This window comes from Delphinapterus leucas, chromosome 19 (genome assembly GCF_059928025.1).
Source record: "Delphinapterus leucas isolate spDelLeu-1000000601 "Yukka" chromosome 19, BTC_Dleu_Yukka2, whole genome shotgun sequence".
Taxonomy (NCBI): Eukaryota; Metazoa; Chordata; class Mammalia; order Artiodactyla; family Monodontidae; genus Delphinapterus; species Delphinapterus leucas.
In genome coordinates, this window is record NC_143147.1 from 40,392,270 (window position 1) to 40,417,126 (window position 24,857).

The window sequence follows — 24,857 nt, forward strand, 5'->3', positions numbered from 1 at the left end:
CGGGGCGGGGCGGCCCCGGGGCGGGGCCTGCACCTCCGCGGCGCGGGGAGCCGGCGCAGGCTGGGCAAGGGGTGGCCGGCCCGCCGTGGGGCTTTGCAGCTCTCGACCCCCGGAGACAGGGTGCAGAGAGGCGTTCGGGACAGGGCTTCTCTGGTCACTTGGCTCTTCCTCACTCAGCCCCTAAAGAGTGGCCTGCCCAGGCAGCGCAGCACCGTGGGGGTTGAGCCAGTCCCCAAAGAAAAAGGAAGGGCCCACCTGGTATCCCCAGGAGAAGAAACCTTTGGAAGGAGAGGGGGGTTTGCCTCACAGGTTGGGGAGAAACGATCAGTTACCCCGGAGAGTCCACAAGGTTTGTGGGAATTGAACCCAGCTGATGTCCAAGTTACTGATTGTCCATACCGTCTGTACACCTCCTAAGGTGGAATGTCAGACAATCTCCACCTCCAGCCAAGCTGTGAGGAAGAGACAGGAGGTTCCCTTCGTGCAAGACCCTACATTAAAGATTAAAGAGGATTTGCTGCATAAGTTATCCCGGGATCATCTGTTGGAAGAATGGAAGGGAGAGGCTGAGTGGCCTTTCCGGGGAAGTGAAGCCTTGCCTGTGGCCGTGGAAGGTGGTGAGGGCCTCAGGAGAGGCCATGCTGGGCAAGCAGGTGAGATGCTGTGGGAACAGAATCCCCAGCAGCTTTAGAGGCATTAGAGGCTCAGAAGGGTCAGCAGCAGCTAGGAGAGCATAGATGCTTAGGGGGTGGGGAGTTGGTGGGGATTTCCTGAGCTAATACAGGTCTGAGCTGGTCAGTCTTCTGTGGAAGTTTCCAGCAGCATGCCCCTCCCTGACTTCCAAGAGTCCTCTTCCAGGGCAGACTGACTGGCTTGAATACCCTTTAGACAAAACTGAGGCCACAGGCATGGCCCCCTCCCTCTATTGGTAGAAGTGCTAGAGGCCTGCCTACACTATTTCAGTGTGATCCGTGACCCAGTGGTCTTGGTTGGGATCTGTCAAAACTCAGCAGAGAGAGGGAGGGGGCCTGGGTACCACAGGTGAGATCAGGTTCAGAAAACATGGGGCTGCTATTGAATATTTGGCAATGGTGGGCTGGAGGATAGAAGGGGTGTCATTGCTTAAAGAAGTGCAGGGAGCCCGGGTCCGATCCCTGGTTGGGGAACTAGATCCCGCATGCATGCTGCAACTAAGAGTTCGCATGCCGCAACTAAGAAGCCCACATGCTGCAACTAAGAAATCCACATGCCGCAACCAAGATCCTGCGTGCCACAACTAAGACCCAGTGCAGCCAAAATAAATAACAAATAAATAAATTTTAAAAAAAAAGAATACCTCTTGGATGCTTCAGTCTGCAAGGCCTGGACTGTGAGTGCTGGGCCCAAGGGAGAAAGCCTATGTCAAGGAAGACAGGCCCTATCACAAAGGCTTATTTTCCACAATCATAATGTCCCTCCTTCCCCCAGTTCTGGCTGCTGCTCAAGTGTAGACACAAACACATCTCAGCTAGCAGCTCATCGTCAGCTGCAGCTGGAATCCCAGCTCTGCTCCGGCACCTGCTGCCCAGAACCCAGAGAGCCCTGTGTTTCCTAAGGCATGTTGGTGCCAGCTTGCTTTGAAGGAAGTGAGGCCCCAAAAGAGGAAGGGACCATGGAACTCAGGGTCTTGATGGTCACAGGCCCAACATGAAGCATGGGCTGGGCAAAATAAAAGCCTAAGGTAGACTCTGGGTCACTCTACCTATACAGCCCCGCATGCTAGCCCTGTAGCAATTCAGGGATCTCCGTGAGAACTTGGCCCGGGAGTAAGTCCCCATGCCAGCTCTGGCAATTATCTCACTGCCTGAAAGTCCCTTCCCCTCCCTGTGCTTCTGTTTCCCCCGTTGAGAGAGAGGATTGTTCTACCCTCAACTCCAGCTCTCATGTTCTATATTGGGACAGGTAGAGTCTGACACTTGGTCAGAAGCAGGGCTGAGATATAGCAGCCCTTGTGTGAGTCACTGATCACTGTGTGCTCTGTGCCACCTCCAGCCAGCAGGTTGTCTGGCCAACCTTGCCTCAGTGCCCCTCAGCTCTTGGAGCTCTGGTTCTGTCTTGAAATTCAACATCCCAGGAGTTCCCTGGTGGCCTAGTAGTTAGGATTCCACGCTTTCACTGCTGGGGCCTGGGTTCAGTCCCTGGTTGGGGAACTGAGATCTTGCAAGCCATGCAGGCAGAAAAGGAAGGAAGGAAGGAAGGAAGGAAGAAAAATTCAACATCCCACCAGGCATTGATGTCCTTGACTAGGGTACAATTTCTGGGGTACTGCTGGGGTCGGGTATTCAAGCCAAGCATCTGGAGAGTCGACACATACCTTGCACAGAGGGTGATTCTTCTGGGAAACTCATATCAGCAACCACGGCCCCAGTCTGCTGTCCTGGGCCCCCTCTACTTAGATCAGGCTAATATGGTCTTTACGGAAAACCTCCTGGCCCCCCCTCCACTGGATCTTTCCTGCCCGTGCATGGGTGAAGGGTATATGGCACAGTGATGGCAAACAAGGATGCTGCACTTGGGCCAAGCCAGGGCCCAGGTTCAAAGTCAAGAATAAAGAGTAATTACCACCGGAAATCAGGATTTCAGATCTGCCTGACTAGCAAAGGCCACATTTGCCTCTCGGTAGCAGTTTCCCTTAAGTGGTGCAAGAGCTAATAGTACCCCTGCCCCAGAGGTGTTGAGTCAGTGATGATACAGTCAGAGAGCCCTGGTGGAGCCAAACGTCTATCTATCACTGGCTTGTGTCTTTCAAGGAAACCTTAGCCAGTCTGTCCAGCAAGGTCTGTGCAGAGGCAAGAAACGAAAATGCCCTAAGCCTCACTCCTTCCCTTATTGCTCCCCAGTGCCCCATGATTCTGGGGCAGGCACGAGATGTGGGCGGCAAGGTCAGGGAACACAGTGTTTCCTGGCACCTGCTGAACGGCCGCAGCAAGGGACAGTTCCAGAGCCAGCAGGGTGATAGAAGCCAGCCAGAGGGCCCTTCCAACATCCTCTCTGTGGCAGGACAGGGCACAGGAGGTTCAGGGATAGAAGGGACTTACACACCTCCTAATACCACTACCCCCTGCGTGTCTGACTCCCTTCAAGTCCCCCTCCCTTGACCTTCCAGCCTCTGCTCGAATATCTTCCATGGCCAAAAATTCATTGGCTCTAACAGCTGCCCTTCAATCTTTGGGTGGTGAGTTACCACCACCTGAGCCAAAGTCTGTCTCCCCCTGGTGTTGACTCTCCAAGTGCCTCCATGCTGGAAGCTTTGCTGACTCGTTGCCCTGGACTTTGTTTGTCCTTTGATATTCACTTCCTTTCAAGTGATCCATCTGTATACTTTTCTCTCCAAATTAACCACAAGCCCCTCAAGGATGGGGAGTATGTTTTCTATTTTAACCTCTACTCACTTCAACTCAGTGAATATGTCATGCGATGTCTGCCTGGGTGATCAGGCCTCTGCCCCCAAGAGATGTCTGATCGATATGGATTGACCAAGAGGAATCATTGCTCAGTTTCCACTCTGATTTTGGAGTACAGACAAGCCTTGAGGCTATGGGCTTTGCTGACCCATAACCTGCCCTTCATTCTGGCTGTTTACCAGCTCACGCTGACCTCCCAGCCTCTCAGTTCAAAGGCAGGGACCCAGATGTTACCCCCACTACAACCTTTCCTCTCACAATTCTTGATATCTAACGGTGCTACTGAAATATCAGGAAGTTATCTGCCAGGAATATGTGACTACAGAAAAAGAGTTTATACACCACACATGAACCCCTGGGGCAAGATGCTCCCTAGAGCGCTCCAGGCACTGATGAGCAAGCCCTGGGCCTCGGTGTCTTCATCTGTGAAATAGGGAGAAAAAGTCTACCTCGTAGGTTTGCTGTGAAGATTCACTAAGGCAATACACTTAGCGCAGGTATAATCACTAAAATGAATGGCAGATATTATCTCAGCTAACACCGAAATGATCAACACCAAACTAGCAACTGTCAACTGTGACTATTTTAAATGCCTTCCCTCCGAAGAATGAGCATGTGCATGTGTAATGGGTGTAGAGGGATGGGAGAGAAGCCTTAGTCTAAAGTGACATTGGAATGACCATGCTGTCACCAACTGTGGAGTCAGCTTCTTCAGCTAGACACCACTCTATCTCTAGAAAACAGGTCTTGGTCTCAGACTTATTGAACCCAATTCCCCAACACAGCCACTGTTGAGAGCCCTGGAGCTAGATGACTTTGCCGGTGGTAGGTGTGCCAAGGAAATGACTGGCTGACCCAGTCCTCCCATCTATAGTGTCAGGGTCTGAGCTTCCGTCAGGAGCTGCCTTGCATTCTGTCCTCCTCCAGGCCTGCATTCAGCCCCCAAGGTGCAGCTGTCTCTTGCTTCTGCCCTCGTGGCAGCTGGGCCAAAGGCAGCTGAGCAGAGGAGGGTGAAGGGACACGATCATTTCTGTCACTCAGGACAGCCTTCCTCTGGCTGAGCAGCTGTCAGATGGCTCCTGCATTACAGATTTTCCTTCTCATCTGAGTATGCACCTGCCCTCTGAAGCCAAGCTGCCTAGTCTACTCAGGCCCACTGTCTCTCTTCTTACCTGAAAAACCCACCACTTTAAACAGCACCAAACTACTCTGATAGAAATGTGTAATGTTGGAGATGGGTTCCAGGCAGGGAACCCAGTAGCGTCTGGAAATACACTAGAAAGTCCAAAATGGATGTGGCTGATTCTTCCCTATGCGTGCTCATGCTGGGCAGAACAAAAAAACGAAGGGATTCTGCCATCAAGCTCGGGAAGAAGGCATAGCATTTTCCTGCCCTCATTGTACGGACAGAGGGAGTAATCTGCCCAGGTCTCCCGGTGGAGGTAGGACATTACCCCCCTGCCCTGTGCTTCCAGAGGCTCTTGCTGAGGCATACCACACCATCTGTCCTAGGGTGACCAACTGTCCCGGTTTGCTCAGGACTCACGGAGTTCCCAGGATGCAAGACTTTCAATGTTAAAGTCAGGAGCACCCGGGGCAAACCCTGATGAGTTGGTCAACCTAGCCTGTGCCCAAAATAGCAAGTCTGGGCCTGAGGTCTCCAGCCTCCCATCCTGCTCTGGGCTTGACTGCCCATGATAGCTGCAGTGAACAAGGTACCATCTGACAGGAAAAGCAGCGGGGTAGCGAGGGTCAGGCTGCTATGAAAAGCCTCCCAAGGTGCCCTGCCCCATTTTCAGCAGCTCTGCTCCATCCTTTCAACAACCCCCTTCCCTTTCAACTATGAGCTTCTGTACAAAGCAAGAGAAAATGAGGGGGTAGGAAAATGATTCTGGGGTTCCCTCCAGACAGCCCATATCCTAGGATTCTGTTAACATCCCCAGGAATGCGGAGCCTCCCTGTGCTGCTCCTAGGCTCTGTGTTCTTCCTTGCCAGGTTAGTCTACCTGAGCAAAACTTCCCTGTGACTCAGGAGCCAAGAGGAGGCTGGCCGTCCCATCCCCCAGGGACAAATGACATGTCACCCTTAAGATACTGAAGTGTGCCTTAGGTATCACTGAAACAGCCTCCTCTTGTTCCTGGCCTGTTTTCCAGAGTTGATTCCTTGCATAATTGATAGAGCAGGGAGTAAACCACCTTGTCCCCTGACAGCACATCTAAGGGTGAGTAGGTTAGGTGCCTTGAGGACACAGGATCTTGGGACCAGGGCAGCCCCTCCCAACAAGAGCTGCTTTATTCCAGGGAACTCCCCAGGGTTGTGTGAGAAGACAGCCCCCGCTGACCGCAGAGGGCACCCTCAGGACCTTCCTATTGAGCTTCTGCTAGTTCTGGTACCAAAAAAAAACCCACCAGGAATGTTTCCCTCAGTCCAGCATAACCTCCTCCGGGAAGACTCCAGTCCCTAATGTCCCAAACCAAGGATGAGAAGCATCTGTCTACCCTGCTCCTTAGACAAAAAGGTCTTGAGGGGCCGCCTGGGAGGAGGCTGAATCATGCTCCGTCCCCAGCTGTGGACCCAGAAGGGCTTGTGAAGCTCAGCAACAAAGAGGCTGCCATCCACGAGCCAAGGCGCCATGGCTGGGCCACCAGAGAATTCCTGCCGGGAATGGAATCTGGACCAGACTCCACAGTCAACCATTCCTAGATGAGAGGAACCAGAGGCCTTGGACACCAGCACCACAGAGTCTTCATCCTGGGACTGCCTGTGGGCCATGCAGCCCAGGGATCAGTCTGAGGAAGGCCTAGCTCTTGCACACCCTGTGAGGAGAGTACCGGGCCCACCTCCATGCCACCCACTTCCAGAGATCCAGAGAAGGCCAGTAGGCCCCGCTGCCTGGGAGTCTTCTCTTCCCAGCTTCTGGGGAGCAGCTCTGCTGCTGAACAGGCTGGAGAGCTGCAATTATCGAGACAGGACAAGAGCTATTTTGAGAAGGAGCCGTCCTGCTGCCAAGGCTTTTGACTTCCTAAACTAAAACAAGATGCATAAAGAAAGAGGGCAAGCTGGAGGAAAACAGGGAGGAACTTGCTCTGTCAAAAGCATCATATCCTGAATGAGGGGAAATACTAATCCCTTCCCAAAGGTATAGGTTTGCATCAAGGGGTGAACAAGAGGCTGGCTGTTAAGATATCCCGCCCCCCCCCGCCCCCGGCTTTGGGAAGGAGTGGGTAACCTGACCGCCTCCCCGCAAAGTCCCTGCTGACTCCCTCTCTCCTAAGACCCTCCAACAGCACTTATTCAGTCTGTTGCATTCATTTGAACATTTGAGCACGGACTATTTCATATTGTTGTTTAAATGTTTCCTGCCCATGTGTCTTATCTCCCCATCCAAATGGTAAGTTTCTCAAGGCCAAAGAATGTGTGTGCTGTGAGGCTTCAATGGTTTCCTCAATAGTGCCTAGCAGAGTGCTAAGCATCTGAATAAAAACTGTTTATGGAAGGAAGGGAGAAAAGGAGGAAGGAAGGAAGAGAGAAAGGCAGGAGGGAGAGAAGGATTTACTGTCTTGCATGGAGATAATCTCTAAAAGTAGCTGCTCCCACCCACAGCTGAGCCCAGGGCCCAGGGCTAGATAAGCAGCCATGGCAGAGGGGGTGGCAGCCGCATTTCTGGCACATCCCCTGCAGCTGTTCTGGCTGTTGTCCCCTGCCACACGCACATCTCATTTGTCTTTTGCACCTGTAGTCAACTGTCCATCCTGGGCTAGTCCATTAGAGGCCATGTTGGACTTTGGGTAAGGGAGAGATATGGCAAGACAAAGAACAAAGGCAAAAGAGCTTGGACTATCTTATCAAACATGGACCAAGAAGAATGAAAGTACTTATAGGAACAATGCACCGTGAAATCAGGACACACTTTGCCAAATTCAGGACACAGGGCTGCCGAGAGCAGAGTTCACCTTGTGCCTTTCCAAGTTGAGGACTCAAATAGTGTGTAACCCAGAAAAATGTCCCCTTTCTGGAGTGCCCTAGGCTGGAGAGGGGAGAGCCAAGCGGGGATGGATCCAGCCTATGGCTTCCCAGACAGCCTTCCCACAGAGCACTTGGCAGGATTCATCATTTGCCAAAAGGTCTCTACTCCTTCTCTCCAGCGTTGCAACTAGCTCTGGTACCTTCGTGTAAATGCCCCTCTGGGGAGATGCAGCCCCACAGGTGCACAGCTTGGCAAGTGGAACACAGGCTAGATTTCAGCCCCTGCTTCTCTGCCAGGTGCCCTTGTGCAGTGAACAACCTGCCCAACCATAGGGAGCACCTCTGTCTGTCTCCTTTCACATCTGCTTCCATTAAAGGGTAAGAGAGGCACTTGGATAAGGGGGAGCATGGAAAGACGGGAAGTAACTTCCCAGGGGCGTTCTTACCTCCTCATCTGTCATAATGGAGAGAGTAGAAGCCAGGCATTCCCAGGGGGTCAGCAAATGGAACTCAGAGAGTGCCAACAGGAAGGGAAAAAGAGAATTTTACTGAAGATGTCCAGTGGACTTGGGCACAACCTGGCCCAAATCCCTTCCTAGTCCAAAGTGGCCCAAATAACAACGGCTAGCATTTACTGTGTGCTCACTGTTGCCAGGCGCCACGCTAAGTGCTTTACGTGTAATAGCTTGGTGAGTCCTTGCAGGAACCTTAAGAGGAAGCCATTGTTCCTAATAACAGATGGGGAAACTAATGATTGGAGAGGTAAAATAACTTACCCGAGGTCACAGTCAGAAAACAGTGGACACAGGGCTCAAACCCAATAATATAACTCCAGAGTCCTTATTCTAAAAACCTCTCCTTTATGGATCTTTGCTCCCTCTGAGGGGCAGGACTGCTGGTGGGGACTGGACTGCATCCCCAGGGCTCTCTCCTCTCTAGGAACGTCCTCATCTAGAGCCCTGGCCTCTCTTGTGCTCATAGGGCTGGAGGATGTTTTGGTCCCTAGCGCTTGAAGCAGGAATTCCTTGCCACTAAGATGCTCTGTATTAGGACTGGTTCCCACCTTCCCTCCTATCAGAGAGGTCAAGAGCACAAAGTGAGTGTGGGGGGAGGGGGGTCAGACCCTGGGGATTCTCCAGTTGGCTGGCTGCAGGACCCACTGATATCCTCACCTAGACATCCCTGGAGAGCCTGCCAGGGCAGCAGCCAATAAGTACCTCCCAGATCGTGAGATGGGGGCTTGAAGAGGGTTCTGAGGAAGCAGAGACACACGTGGGGATACCCCCTCACCCTGAGTAAGTTTGGAGTTAGCCCTGAGTGAGACCATGAAGCAGGTCACTTGTGTTAACGGGGCTTTTGTTGTTTGCTTTTTATCACATGGTAGGTAAAGACCAGCTAATCTGAAAGGCCATGGGCTTAAATCGTTCTCCATTCCAAAAGTGACTCCTTCCCATTAAAAGGAGACTCTTGAGAATGAAAAAAGTTTCCAAGTCCCAAAGGAATGACTCTAATGGTAGAATTTTAGGCAAGATGAGAAGTTCCTCTGCCCCTTCAAGTCAAAATCCCAGCATGTGCCATCCTAACAGATCTAGCTCTGTGGATACAGAGGCCACCCTCCCAACTGTCCTCTTGCCTCCCAGCCCCCAAGAGTGGACCCACAGGAGGGAAAAGCACAGACCTTTTAGCCACCAGATGACACGATTGTACATTTCCTCAGAGACATCTGAAAGTAACAGAGATTGTTGCTCTTTTTTTCTGTGGGATACACGCCCCCTCCCCTCACTGCTTAACATCTCCCTTTCTAGCTCCACATTTCTCCACACAAAGGTGCCCTCAGCCCTTGATGTCTCCAAGAAGCTCCTCCAGCCTGAGACTAAACATCACATTCCCACCCTCCCTCTCCCTTTTTCCCCACCCTCTCTTTGTGCCACTGTTAATGCCTCTCCCCCCTTGGAAGTCTAAGTCCCAGCTCATTTATGGCCCACTTTGTTGCCAGAATATTTACCTGAGGACCCTATTCTCTTTACCAGCTCAGTTCTTTATCTCCACTCTCGAGAAGTAGCTTCCCACCCTGCAAACCACTCTCTACTACCTTCCATCGAAAGGCTAAGCAGCGTTGCCTGGAAGAGTCAATGCCTGACTCTGGCCCAAGCATCGTCATCGATGTCATTAGCTTGGAGCTCAGAGAAGCTGGTGGGGAAGGAATGGAGCAATGGGCTCAAGGAGGGGTCTAACTTTGGCTCTGAAAGGAGGGCAGCTCTGAGGCCCAGAATGCAGAGGGGGAACTTCTTGCCAACCCCAGCATCCCACCTCACTAAATTGGGGCTGCACCTGGGTAGTCTGCTTCTTCACATACCCAAGAAGAAAGCACTAAACCTTTGAATGGGTTGTTTGGAGGTGTGCTTGCGGACCTGTGGCACTTCCCTCAGCGGTTCTGGGCTTGGAGACTCCTTTGGTGATGGTGGTGGTGATGGACTTGGCTTCCCTCTCTGGAACATGAGATCCTCACAGAAAGGGCTTGATTCCATTTCAAAAAAGGACATTGAAGGGTCTACAGGAGAAGGGGACTTAGGCTCGGAATCAAGTGTTATTGGCCGGCTTTGGGGCATTTCAACTTCAGGGTTGAGTAAGGCCCACCAGGATGAGTCTGGCCCATATCTCGGTAAGGACCGAGGGGGTAAGGGCCGAGGGGTCAGTTCCAGTTCTGCATGGACAGAGGGCTTTGGATGCCTAAGTGTGGGTCCTGAGGATACATAAGTACTTTGTGAGGGTCTTGTGGTATGCTGCTTATAGATGGGCTCTGGAGTGACAAACGTGGAAGATTTGCAGGGGCTCTCAGACACGGGTCGAGATGTCACACGGGAAGCTGACTGTCCCCCGGGGGAGATGGTGACCTTGTGGCCACCCTCACTGTCTCCTCGGATTGAGGACTTCACATTGGGCTCCACTTCTGTTGATATTAAGACCTTTGGGAAGGACTTGGTTTCAGTGTAGACAGAATGCTTGCGGATAGACTCAGGCTCTGGGAGCATAGAAACTTTGCGTCCACCATCCAAATCTTTAAGGAAGGAGAGTCTGAGGGATGATTCCAAGTTCATACTTCTATGCAAGGCCTTAGGGTCCGTGTAAATTGAGTTTTGACAGCCCATTTCAGGTTCTTGGCCAGGGATCCGTCTCTGGGTCGGTCGAGAGTCTGTACAGATGCGGCTGCCGCTGCGTTCTGGGCTAGAGGGTCTCCTTGGAGATCTGATATTAGCAGCAGTCAAACTCTTTCGAGTGGGTTCAGTTTGGACGGCTTCATCCTTTGGATAAACCAAAGGCCTATGGGGAACTCTGACCCCTTGTGGGTACTGGACCTTGGAGGGTGGGTCTTCTTCTAAGATTGTGAAGTTGTCCTTCTGGTCGACAAAACTCAACCGGCGAGAGGATTTGGCATCTGGAATTAATGAGTAGCGATTATTGATATCACGCCCTGGTTTGCTCTCACCCCCTCTTCTAGCTGCTTGCTCTCTGGACTTACTAGCGTTCTGCTGCATCTGGACGGCATGGCGGTATGCTTCAGATTTTGATCGGGTCTCGGTTCGACAGCTGGGTGCTCCGGAGAGGCCTGGCCCTGAGTGCGGGGTGATAGATCGAGGGTACTCTGATGCTAAGTGGGGAATGGTGGAATGCCCAGCTTCTGATCTTCGGTGGGCTGAAGGGATCATGGAGGCCGTGCCTCTCCGCTGGCTTGAGGCAAGATCGTATTCGTGTCCTCGCTGAGGGGTTGTGTTAGTAACCTCGGCCCCTTTCTGTGCTGAAACTGCTACCTTGGACCCACCTTTATTTGTCTTGACCATAGGATAGATTGTGCCTCTGTGGGTAGAGCCCATATTTTAACGGCTGGCTTGTATTCAGGGTCCTAATGAAGCCTGAATATTTACCCTCAGTTTTAAAACCTGCTGTTCTTGCACTCCCACAAAGGTGGCTGTTGCTCTCCAAGTGTCTCCAACAGTCCCCTTAGCTACCTGCCTGGTGATGTCATAAAGGAGGGAGCCTCCCATGAAATATTCTGGCATACAGCCACAATTCTTCAGATACTCTTACGTAGTAACTGCAAGGAAACTGTGGATTTGTCTTTGGAGCTGACACCACCAAAGCTTTGACCAAGTTCTCAGCAAAACAAGGATTTCCTGGTGTGTATAACGAAGGCTGTAGATCCTCCCTTACTCTCCCCAGGTTCTAGGAATTCCCAGAGACTCATCCAGAGAGAAGGAATCAGCCTGAATATGCTACTGAGGCAAGGCTACTCAAATCAATCACACTGTGTTAGCCCCAGTTTTAATAAGGTGCAAGGTACAAAATTGTCCCAATCTGGTTTGGAACTGCACTATGTATAAGTCAAAAAAATAGAACTCCAGCTTTTTACAGGTTTCATGGGTGATTTGGTTGGTCCTGGGGTGAAAATCCAGGTTGCTCAAATCATAAATTCTCACACATTCTTGGCCCAGGAGTGAGTGTAGGATTGTAGAAGGGATTTGGAGTCAGTCATTGGTTTCAATCACAAATGGCTACTTGTGTACCTTGGACAAGTTACTTGACTTGCTTGAGACTTGGTTTCTTCATCTGGAAACCATTGCCTGGTAGGTGCATGTCCCACAATAAATGTTAGTGTCCTTTCTCATGATTCCCTCCTCTCAGCTATCACGATCAGCTGGACTCCAGTTCTTTCTTGATTTGAAGAGTGACTTTCCAACTTGGATGACCATTTTGGATAAGAGAGAGACACTGTCATCTTTCTCTGCCTTTCACACACTGGTTCTCTCAGTCTCTGACACAGACCCTACCATATCCAGCATTTCACAGTTGACTCTGAAGGGTCATGGCAGTTATGGGATGTTCAGAATCACTGCTTCTGGATCTTTATATTCAGACTTGATTAGAGACATAAAGTTAAAATTTTTAAAAATCCACTTTTTTTTTTTGGACACAATGTGCAGCTTGCGGGATCTTAGTTCCCCGACCAGGGATTGAACCCAGGCACCGGCAGTGAACGCACCAAGTCCTAATCACTGGACCACCAGGGAATTCCCGGAAAACCCACATTTTTATGTATCAGGAATCTCAATAGATTGAGAAACTATGAGTTACTGACACAGGGCCTATTTAGCCTTCTCTCGCTCCCGAGTCCCAGGTCCTTCTCTCACTTCTGCTCCCTGATTCCCACCTGTACCCCAGACTCAGGGAAGAGCAGCAATGTTTTGTAGTACATAGTTTTCACAGTGCAAGTGTTTCACCTTCTTGGTTAATTCCTAAGTATTTTATTCTCTTTGATGCTATTATAAACGGAATTGTTTTTATAATTTCCCTTTCAGATGGTTCATTGTTCACATATGGAAATGCAACATATTTTGGTATGTTGCCTTTGTATCCTGCTACTTAGCTGAATTCATTGATTAGTTCTAATTTTTTTGTGTGTGGACTCTTTAGGGTTTTCCACATACAAGCTCATACCATCTGCAGAGATAATTTTACTTCTTCCTTTCTAATTTGTATGCCTTTTCTTTTTCTTGCCCAATTGCTCTGGCTAGAACTTCAAGAATTATGTTGAATAGAAGTGGTGAAAGCAAGAATCCTTCTTTTCTTCCTAATCTTTGAGGAAAAGCTTTCAGTCTTTCCATACCATGGAGTATGATGTTTGCCATGGGCTTTCAAATCTAGCTATTATATTGAGGTAATTTCCTTCTATTCCTAGTTTGTTGAATGTTTTTATCATGAAGGCTGTTGAATTTTCTCAAATGCTTTTTCTGCATCAATTGAGATGGTCATGTGGTTTTTTTCTTTCATTATATTGATACGGCATATTACATTGATTGATTTTTGTATATTGAAACATCCTTGCATTCCAGGAATAAATCCCAGTTGGTCATGGTGTATAATCTTTTCAATATGCTGCTGAATCCTGTCTGCTAGTATTTTGTTGAGGATTTTTCCACCAATGTTCATAAAGGATATTGGTTTGTATTTTTTTCTCGTAGTGTCTTTGTCTGGCTTTGGTATCAGGGTAAAACTGGCCTCAGAATGAGTTAGGAAATGCTCCCTACTCTTTAGTTTTTTAGAAAAGTTTGAGGATTTGGTATTAGTTCTTCTTTAATTTTTTTTTAATATATATTTATTTATTTGGCTGTGCCAGGTCTTAGGTGCAGCATGCAGGATCTTCGTTGCAGCATGTGGGCTCCTTTAGTAGCAGCATGCAGGATCTAGTTCTGCAACCAGGGACCGAACCCAGGCCCTCTGCAACGAGAGTGTGGAGTCTTAGCCACTGGACCACCAGGGAAGTCCCTCTTCTTTAAATTTTTGGTAGGCAGTCCAGTGGTTAAGATTTCACACTCCCAATGCAGGGGTCATGGGTTCGATCCCTCGTTGAGGAACTAAGATCCCGCATGCTGCACGACATGGCCACAAAAAAAATAATAAAATAAAATACAAAAAAATTTTTTTGGTAGAATTCACCAGTGAAGCCATCAGGCCCAGGACTTTTTTTTTTTTTTTTTAACATTTACTTTTTTTTTAAAATTTATTTTCTTAATTTTTTTGGCTGTGTCGGGTCTTAGTTGCAGCATGTGGGATCTTCGTTGAGGCATGCGGAATCTTCCGTTGCGACACATGGGCTTCTCTCTAGTTGCGGTGTGCAGGTTTTCTCTCTCTAGTCATTGCACACAGGCTCCGGGGCTCATGGGCTCTGTAGTTTGTGGCACGCAGGTTCTCTCATTGAGGTGCGCAAGCTCAGTAGTTGTAGCGCACGGGCTTAGTTTCTCCGTGGCATGTTGGATCTTAGTTCCCCTACCAGGGATTGAACCGGCATCCTCTGCATTGGAAGGTGAATTCTTTACCACTGGACCACCAGGGAAGTCCCCAGGACTTTTCTTTGTTGAAAAATTTTTCAATACTGATTCAATCTCCTTACTAACTGTAGGTCTACTCAGATTTTCTATTTCTTTGTGATCTAGTCTTGGTAGGTTTTCTGTTTCTAAGAATTTGTCCATTCATCTAGGTTGTACAAAATTTTCTTTGTTGCATATAATTGTTCATACTATTCTCTTATAATCCTTTTTATTTCTGTAGAATCAATAGTAATATTCTCACTTTAATTTCTGATTTTAGCAATTTGAGACTTCTTTTTCTTAGTCCATCTAGCTAAAGGTTTGTCAATTTTGTTGATCTTTTTGAAGAACCAACTTTTGGTTTCACTGGTGTTCTGTATTGTTTTCTATTCTCTATTTCATGTATCTTTGTTCTAATCTTTATTTCCTTTATTCTGCTAGCTTTGGGTTTAGTTTGTTTTCTTTTCCTAGTTCCTTAAGTTATAAAGTTACATAGTTAACTTGAGATCCTTATTTTTTAATAATAAATATTTATAGCTATAATTTTCCCACTTAGTACAGTTTTTGCTGTGCCGCGTGTTGGTATGTTGTGTTTTTGTTTTAATTCATCTCATAGCATTTTCTAATTTCTTGTGATTTCTTCTTTGATCCATTGGTTGTTTAAAAGTGTGTTAATTTCCACGATTTTTTGAATTTTCCAGTTTCCCTTTTTTGTTTGTTTGTTTGTTTTTTGTTTTGCAGTACGCGGGCCTCTCACCGCTGTGGCCTCTCCCGTCGCGGAGCACAGACTCCGGAAGCACAGGCTCAGCAGCCATGGCTCACGGGCCCAGCCTCTCCGCGGCATGCGGGATCCTCCCAGACCGGGGCACGAACCCGCGTCCCCTGCATCGGCAGGCGGACTCTCAACCACTGCGCCACCAGGGAAGCCCCCAGTTTCCCTTTTGTTATTGATTTCTAACTTCCTCCTGATGTGGTCAAAGAAGAGACTGCGTATATCTATCTTTTAAATGTTATTGAGATTTAATTTGTGGCCTAACATATGATCTATCCTGGAAAATGTCCCACGGGTACTTAAGAAGAATGTGTATTCTGTTATTGTTGTTGGGTAGAGTGTTTTGTATATGTCTATAAATCTACTTGGCTCGTTGTGTTGTTTAAGTCCTCTGTTTCCTTACTAATCTTCCGTCTGGTTGTTCTATCCGTTACCGTGAGTGGGTTTTTGAAGTCTCCAATTATTATTATAGAATTGTCTATTTCTCCCTGAAGTTCTATCAGTTTTTGCTTTATATATTTTGACAGTCTATCATTAGGCACATAAATATTTATCATTATTTTGTCTTCTTTCTGCATTGAACCTTTTATTAATATATAATGTCCTTCTTTGTCCCCTGTAAACTTTGATATAGTCAATTGATAGTATAGCCACGCCGGCTCTCTTTTGGTTACTATTTGCATGGAATACCGTTTACCATCCTTTCACTTTCAACCTGTTTGTGTCTTTGGATCTCAAGTGAGTCTCCTGTAGACAACATAGAGTTGGATCATGTATTTTTTTTTAACATCTTTATTGGAGTATAATTGCTTTACAGTGGTGTGTTAGTTTCTGCTTTATAACAAAGTGAATCAGCCACACATATACATACATCCCCATATCTCCTCCCTCTTGCATCTCCCTCCCACCCTCCCTTATCCCACCCCTCTAGGTGGTCACTAAGCACCCAGCTGATCTCCCTGTGCTACGCGGCTGCTTCGGACTAGCTATCGGTTTTACATTTGGTAGTGTATATATGTCCATGCCACTCTCTCACTTTGTCCCAGCTTACCCTTCCCCCTCCCCGTGTCCTCAAATCCATTCTCTAGTAGGTCTGTGTCTTTATTCCTGTCCTGCCCCTAGGTTCTTCATGACCTTTTTTTTTTTTTTAGATTCCATATATATGTGTTAGCATACGGTATTTGTTTTTCTCTTCTGACTTACTTCACTCTGTATGACAGACTCTAAGTCCATCCACACCTCACTACAAATAACTCAATTTCATTTCTTTTTATGGCTGAGTAATATTCCATTGTATATATGTGCCACATCTTCTTTATCCATTCATCTGTTGATGGACACTTAGGTTGCTTCCATGTCCTGGCTATTGTAAATAGTGCTGCAATGAACATTGTGGTACATGACTCTTTTTGAATTATGGTTTTCTCAGGGTACATGCCCAGTAGTGGGATTGCTGGGTCGTATGGTAGTTCTATTTTTAGTTTTTTAAGGAACCTCCATACTGTTCTCCATAGTGGCTGTACCAATTTACATTCCCACCAACAGTGCAAGAGGGCTCCCTTTTCTCCACAGCCTCTCCAGCATTTATTGTTTGTAGATTTTTTGATGATGGCCGTTCTGACTGGTGTGAGATGATATCTCATTGTAGTTTTGATTTGCATTTCTCTAATGATTAGTGACGTTGAGCATCCTTTCATGTGTTTGTTGGCAATCTGTATCTCTTCTTTGGAGAAATATCTATTTAGGTCTTCTTCCCATTTTTGGATTGGGTTGTTTGTTTTTTTGATATTGAGCTGCATGAGCTGCTTGTAAATTTTGGAGATTAATCCTGTCAGTTGCTTCATTTGCAAATATTTTCTCCCATTCTGAGGGTTGTCTTTTTGTCTTGCTTATGGTTTCCTTTGCTGTGCAAAAGCTTTTAAGTTTCGTTAGGTCCCATTTGTTTATTTTTGTTTTTATTTCCATTTCTCTAGGAGGTGGGTCAAAAAGGATCTTGCTGTGATTTATGTCACAGAGTGTTCTGCCTATGTTTTCCTCTAGGATCATGTGTTTTTATCCATTCTGTCAATCTCTGTCTTTTGATTGGAGAGCTTGATTCAATTACATTTGAAATAATTCCTGATAAGGAGGGTCTTATTTCTGTCATTATGCTATTTGTTTTCTGTACACCTTATAGCTTTTTGTCCCAAATTTCCTGCATTATTGTCTTTTGTGTTTAGTTGATTTTCTGTAGTGAAATGTTTAAATTCCTTTCTCTTTTCCTTTTGTGTATTTTCTATAACTATTTCCTTTGTGGTAATCATGGGGATTACATTTAGCATCCTAAAGTTGTAACACTCTAAGTTGAATTTATACCAGTTTAACTTCAATGACATACTAAAACTCTGCTCCTTTACATCTCCATCCCCACTCCTTTCAGTTGTTGATGACACAAAATTATAAATAATTTATTTTAAAAAATTAAAAAATTTTAAACTAATTTTTAGTTTAAAAGCCAAAAAAAAACCTAATAATTCTTTTAAATGCATTAGTCCCTCAAATTATGTAGAAAGCAAGATATGGAGTTAACAAACCATAGTTACAGTAATACTAGCATTTACACTAATAACTGCTCTTTTTTCCCTTAAACGTATTAGTCTCTTAAATTATGTAGAAAACAAAAAGTGCATTTACAAACCACTGTTACAATAATACTAGCTTTTATAATTACGCATGCATTTACCTTTATTGAGATCTCTATTCCTCCATGTGTCTTTGAGTTACTGTCTAGTATCATTTCGTTTCACCTTGCAGGACTCCCTTAATCATTTCTTACAGGGCAGGTCTGGTGCTTATAAATTCTCAGCTTTTGTTTATCTGGGAATATATTAATTTCTCCCTCACTTTTGAAGGACAGTTTTATCATATATAGAATTCCTGGTTGACAGTTTTACTCTTCTAGCAATTTGAATATACCGCCCACTGTCTTCTGACCTTAAAATTTTCTGATGAGAAATTATCTTCTGATAATCTTATTGAGGATTCCTTTATATGACTATTTGTCTCTCTCTTACTGCTTTCAAGATTTTCTCTTTGAGAACAAACGTATGGACACCAAAGGGGGGGAAGCAGCGGGGGGTGGGGTGGTGGTGGTGTGATGAATTCGGAGATTGGGATTGACATGTATACACTGATGTGTATAAAATGGATGACTAATAAGAACCTGTTGTATAAAAAAATAAATAAAATTTATAAAAATATATTTTCTCTTTGCATTTGTCTCTTTAAAGTTTGATTAAATGAGTCTCAGTGTGGGACTCTTTGAGCTCACCTTATTTGGAGTTGGTTGAGATTCTTGGATGTTTATATTCATGTATTTAATCAAATTTGGGGAGTTTTCGGCCATTATTTCTTCAAATATTCTCTCTCCCCCTTTTTCTCTCTCTTCTCCTTCTAGAACTCCCACTATGCATATGTTGGTCTGCTTGATGGTGTCCTATAGGTCCCTTAGGCTCTGTTCACTTTTCTTCAATCTTTTTTCTTTCTGTTCCTCAGACTTGATAATTTCATTGCCCTAGCTTCAAGTTTCCAGATTCCTTCTTCTGCCTGCTCAAATCTGCCTTTGACTCCCTTTAGTGAATTTTTCATTTCAGATATTATACTTTTCAGCTCCAGAATTTCTTTTTGGTTTCTTTTTAAGTTTTCTATCTCTTTACTGATATATCACTTTTTTTTACACATGATTTTCATGACTTTCTCTACGTCTTCCTTTAGTTCTCTGAGCATCTTCAAAAGTTGTTTTAAAGTCTTTGTCTAGTATATCTGCCATCAGGTATTTTTCAGTGACAATTTCTGTTGATTTATTTCTTTCCTTTGAATGGGTCATCTTTTTAATTTTTTTTTGTATGCTTTGTGATTTTTTTGTTGAACTGGACATTTGAATCTAATAATGTTATAACCCTGGAAATCACTTTTTAGCAGGGTCTATAATCCCCCTGCTCAACCTCCAGCCTTCTATCACCCTCCCCACAACTTACTTTGCTCAACCACACTGACCTTTTGCTGCTCCAGTGTGGCGCTTCCTGTGGGGTCTTTGCAGTTGCTTTTCTCCTTGCTGGAATGCTCATCCACCAGAGTCACAAAAACTGGCAACTTCTTTTCATTCCAGTAGAAGCTCAAAGGTCACTTCTTCAGAGCAGCCTTCCCTTGAATATCTTTTCTAATGTTAAGTGTCCCCCTGTGGAATCGTTATCACTAACTTATTTATCTTCTTCATAGCACTTATTACTACTAAAACTATCTATTTATTCATTTAATGGCTGTAGACTCAAGAAGAGGAGGATTTCTGCTTTGTTCACTATTTCTCCAGCACCTAGAGTGGTGCCTGGCACAGAGAAGTCATTCAAAAAACATTTGTTGAATGTGGGACTGGATGCAGTAGGCCACTTGAGGAGGCTGTTGCAGTAGCCCGAGAGTTACTAGTGGTCAGATGAGGGTAGCAGCAGCAGAGACACAAAGAAGTGGGTATAAGGGACATGTGTTTTGGAGGTTGGAACAAAGAAGTCTTTTTTCTTTTCCAATTTTTTTAAATTGAAGTACAGTTGATTTACAATGTTGTGGCAATCTCTGCTGTACAGCAAAGTGACTCAGTTATACACACACAGACATATATATATATACACATATATATACATACATATAGTTTGCATATATATATACACACACACACCCCACACACACATATATATAGTTCACATCTACCAACCCGAAACTCCCAGTCCATCCCTCTCTCTTGGCAACCACAAGTCTGTTCTCTATGTCTATGAGTCTGTTTCTGTTTTGTGGATAGGTTCATTTGTGTCATATTTTAGATTCCACATATAAGTGATATCATACGGTATTTGTCTTTTTTTTTTTTTTTTTTTTGGCTGCACTGGGTCTTTAATGCTACACACGGGCTTTCTCTTCGTGGCGAGTGGGGGCTACTCTTCGTTGCGGTGAGCAGGCTTCTCATTGTGGTGCCTTCTCGTTGTGGAGCACAGGCTCTAGGCGAGCAGGCTTCAGTAGGTGCAGAATGCGGGCTCAGGAGTTGTGGCACGTGGGCCCTAGAGCACGCGGTCTTCAGTAGTTGTGGTGCGTGGGCTCAGTAGTTGTAGTGCACGGGCTTAGCTGCTCCGTGGCATGTGGGATCTTCCGAGACCAGGGATCGAACCCATGTCCCCAGCATTGGCAGGCGGATTCTTAACTGCTGCACCACCAGGGAAGTCCCTGTCTTTCTCTTTCTGACTTACTTCACTCAGTATAATCTCTGGCTGCATCCATGTGGTGGCAAATGGCATTTTTTTCTGTTTTATGGATGAGTAATATTCCATTGTGTATATGTACCACATCTTCTTTATCCATTCATCTGTTGATAGACATTTAGGTTGTTTCCATGTCTTGGCTATTGTGAATAGGGCTGCTGTGAACACTGGGGTGCATGTATCTTTTTGAATTAGAGTTCTGTCCAGGTATATTCCCAGGAGTGAGACTGCTGGATCATATGGTAATTCTATTTTTAGTTTTCTGAGGAACCTCCATACTGTTTTCCATAGTGGCTTTACCAACTTACATTCTCACCAACAGTGTAGGAGGGATCCCTTTTCTCCACATCCTCTCCAGAATTGAAACAAGTAAGTCTTAACACATTACTGACCAGGGGATTTTTGCAGAAACTAATGCTTGGGGCCATAATATGCCTCGGGTCAAAAATGTGTTAATGATTGATATTTTGATGTAAGGAGTGAAGGAATGGGAGGAGTCAAGAATGACTCCTGGGTTTCTGGTTTGAGTGGCTGAGTGAACAGTAATACTATTAGTTGGAAGGAGAATTCTGAAGACGAAGAAGGTTTGTGATTAAGACCATGGGTTCAGTTCTGGGTATTACCAGTAAGACACCTGAAAGAAACCCAAGTGGAGACACTGAATACATGGGTAGCTATATGGGCTCAGAGAACAGGTCTGGTCGTAAACTTGCAATACAAATCTGGAAGTTGTCAGCATATAGAAGCTAAGTGAAGCAACGGGTGTGAGCAAAGTCTCTTAGGAGGAAAGCTTGAAATAAGGAAAGGTAGAGGTGAAAGGAATGTAAAAAAACAATCCCTTTTAAAATCACATCAAAAAAAAGAAAGAAACCTTAGGAATAAACCTGACCAAGGAGGTGAAAGACATATATGCTGAGAACTATAAAACATTAATAAAGGAAACTAAAGATGATTCAAAGAAATGGAAAGGTATCCCATGCTCCTGGATTGGAAGAATTAATATTGTTAAAATGGCCATACCACCCAAAGCAATCTACAGGTTTAATGTGATCCCTATCAAATTACCCATGACATGTTTCACAGAACTAGAACAAATAATCCTAAAATTCATATGGAACCATAAAAGACCCATAATTGCCAAAGCAATCCTGAGGAAAAAGAACAAAGCAGGAGGCATAACCCTCCCAGACATCAGACAGTACTACAAAGCTACAGTAATCAAAGCAGACTGGTGTTGGCACAAAAACATCGACATATGGATCAATGGAACAGAATAGAGAGCCCCAAAACAAACCCACACACCTATGGCCAATTAATCTTCGACAAAGGAGGCAAGAATATACAATGGGAGAAAAGACAGTCTCTTCAGCAAGTGGTGGTGGGAAAGTTGGACAGCCGCATGTAAATCAATGAAGTTAGGACACTCCTTCACACCATATACAAAAATAAACTCAAAATGGGCCTACAGACTTAAATATAAGACATGACACCATAAAACTCCTAAAAGAGAACACAGGCAAAACATTCTCTGACAAAAATAAAATAGTACCAATGTTTTCTTAGGTCAGTCTCCCAAGGCAACAGAAATAAAAGAAAAAATAAGCAAATGGGACCTAATCAAACTTACAAGCTTTTGTACAGCAAAGGAAACCATAAACAAAATGAAAAGCCAACTTAAAGACTGGGAGAAAATATTTGTAAATGATGTGACCAACAAGGGCTTAATTTCCAAAATATACAAACAGCTCATACAACTCAATAACAAAAAAACAAACAACCTAATTGAAAAATGGGCAGAAGACCTAAACAGACATTTCTCCAAAGAAGACATACAGAGTGCCAACAGGCATGTGAAAAGATGCTCAACATTGCTAATTATTAGAGAAATGCAAATCAAAACTACAATGAGGTAGCACCTCACATTGGTCAAAATGGCCATCATTAAAAAGTCTACAAATAGCAAATATTGGAGAGGGTGTGGAGAAAAGGGAACCCTCGTACACTGTTGGTGGGAATGTAAATTGGTGCAGCCAGTATGGAGAACAGTACGGAAGTTCCTTAAAAAACTAAAAATAGAGTTGTCATATGATCCAGAAATCCCACCCCTGGGCATATATCCAGACAAAACTATAATTTAAAAGATACATGCACCCCTATGTTCAAAGCAGCACTATTCAGAATAGCCAAAACATGGAAACAACCTAAATGTCTCAACAGATGAATGGATTAAGAAGATGTGGTACATATATACAATGGAATACTACTCAGCCATAAAAGTGAAAGAAAGAAAGAAGGCCATTTGCAGCAACATGGAGGGACCTAGACATTATCATACTAAGTGAAGTAAGTCAGACAGAGAAAGACAAATACCATATGATATCGCTTATATGTGGAATCTAGAATATGACACAAATGAACTTATCTACAAAACAGAAACAGATTCACAGGTATTGATAACAGACTTGTTGTTACCAAGAGGGAGGGGGGTGGGGAAGGGATGGATTGGGAGTTTGGGATTAGCAGATACAAACTACTATATATAAAATAGATAAACAATAAGGTCCTACTGTATAGCACAGGGAATTATATTCAATATCCTGTGATAAAACATAATGAAAAAGAATAAAGAAAAGGATGTATGTATATGTATAACTGAATTATTTTGCTGTTCAGCAGAAATTAACACAACACTGTAACTCAGCTATACTCTAATAAAATAAATTTTAAAAAGAAAAGGTAAAGGCAGAACCCCAAAGGAGGCTGAGATGGAATAACCAGAGAAATAGAAGGAAAACCAGATTGTAACATAAGGGAGCCAAGGGAACAGTCTGAGAGAGCAAACTGGACAACGAGGCCAGAAGAGTGTCCCTGGGATTTAGGAATATGGAGGTCATTGGTAACGTTAGGATTGCCTGAGAATGGAAGGAGCAGAGTTCAGATTATAGTGGGTTGAAGAGTGAGGCGGAGGTGAGGCACTAAAGACAGCAGGTGTAGACAACTCTTTTAAGAACTCTAACTGCAGTGGGAGGAAAGAGATGGGGCAGTGGCTGGAAAGGGACGTGGGATCCAGGGAATACTTTTTTTTTTTTTTTTTTGGCCGCACCACACGGCATGAGGGACCCTAGTTCCCTGACCAGGGGTCGAACCAGTGCCCCCAGCAATGGAAGCACAGAGTCTTAACCGCTGGACTGCCAGGAAAATCCAGGGAATACTTTTTAACAATGGGAAAAATCCAAGTGCGTCAAGTGATGAAAAGAAGCTAATAAAGAAGGGGTTGGAGATACTAAGAAGGGAGATAATAACCTGAGAAGGATAACTCTGAGCGGACAGAAGATGAGACTGGCCTTGGATGGGAAGAGAGACACTTCCTTCAGTGTAACGTGGAGGAAAGTATCAATAGAAAGAATACATGTAGAAAAGGTCCACCTCTAGTTTAGGGCAGACTGATTTACCTACAACTGTTCTAGTCACAGAGACAGATGTGACTACTTGTTAGTAGTGTCGGTGGTGGGAAGCTGATTTGTTCCCATCTGACGGCTAATTTCTCTGTAAAGTTGGAGGTAAGTCATCTGTTAAATGTTGATGGGAAGTGAAGAATAAAAGTTTGAAATAACAGCTGCTGAAGAGTAGGAAAAGCAGCATACTAAAGAAATACAGTGAGAGTGCCATGTGCAGGAAAAGCACCAAGTATATAAAGTACCTGGCACATAACAGGTGCTCCATAACCAGTAAACAATATCTATCAACATTACTATTGTTAACATTGGCCAATATTACATAGTCACTGGCCAGACAGAAGAGTCTACTCTGTAGACAAAGGATTACAAACCACAGCAGTGCGAGTCTGTAGCCTTTATGAATACTAATAGATCATACTGTAATTTCATATCTTACCATTTATCATGATATGTCTGCTATTAGCTCTTACATTTTTATGTATGTTGGTTTTGTCTCACCATATAAAGTTTTTTGAGAGGAAGTACTGCATGTTACTAAGTCTCTGTATCCCTCAAAGTTTCGTATTATTTGTAAAGTAATTTGTCATGGGTTTCCTCTGGTTACAATGGCAAGCCACTGTTTCCTTGCTTTAAAATGGTCAAATAAACTTGTACCTTCCTGTTTTATTTGTGCAGGGTAAAATTTTGGGGAGCTAAGAACTGTATGAATATGACCGTCCACAATAGGAACTATCCGGTTTTCACAAACAAAAGACCTACTACTTACAGATAAAATGTTAGCTGGCTAGCACTGCACAAGAGGCTAAGTTAGAGAAAATATTGTGACCTTTCTTTCCATAGTTTCATTCTTCTAAGACACTAAGGATGTGAGGTGTAAACTGAAATATACAGAGATGATGTTTGTTCACCTTAAAGAGTTCAAAATATTTTGGGCTTTTATTCCTACCTACACTTTTATCATGTAAGTCAATTGTAGCTGGAACGGGAATATGGCAATCCCGGTGAGGAGGAGGGCAATATTTCTGTAATAAAACATGGATGACTGGTGCCAGTTTGTACGATGGGTGGTAGCA

At 44.9% G+C, this 24,857-nt stretch overlaps 1 protein-coding gene across 2 annotated transcripts in view; it reads right to left on the reverse strand.

The window, feature by feature from the left end:
• The window catches only part of SEPTIN4 (septin 4), a 37,094-nt gene extending 12,243 nt beyond the window's left edge, over nt 1-24,851 (reverse strand). The window contains exons 1-3 of one of the 2 annotated variants that reach the window (XM_030763145.2): nt 9,766-24,851; nt 9,088-9,132; nt 7,856-7,863 (exon numbers count right to left, since the gene is read on the reverse strand). In XM_030763145.2, coding sequence (XP_030619005.2) covers nt 7,856-7,863; nt 9,088-9,132; nt 9,766-11,281 — 1,569 coding nt within the window. In that variant the 5' untranslated portion in view covers nt 11,282-24,851. Of the gene's footprint in view, nt 1-24; nt 8,662-9,087; nt 9,133-9,765 lie in introns of those variants that run through there. The other variant, XM_089900917.1, reaches the window with a different exon arrangement.
• Between the last annotated feature and the right edge of the window lie 6 nt (nt 24,852-24,857).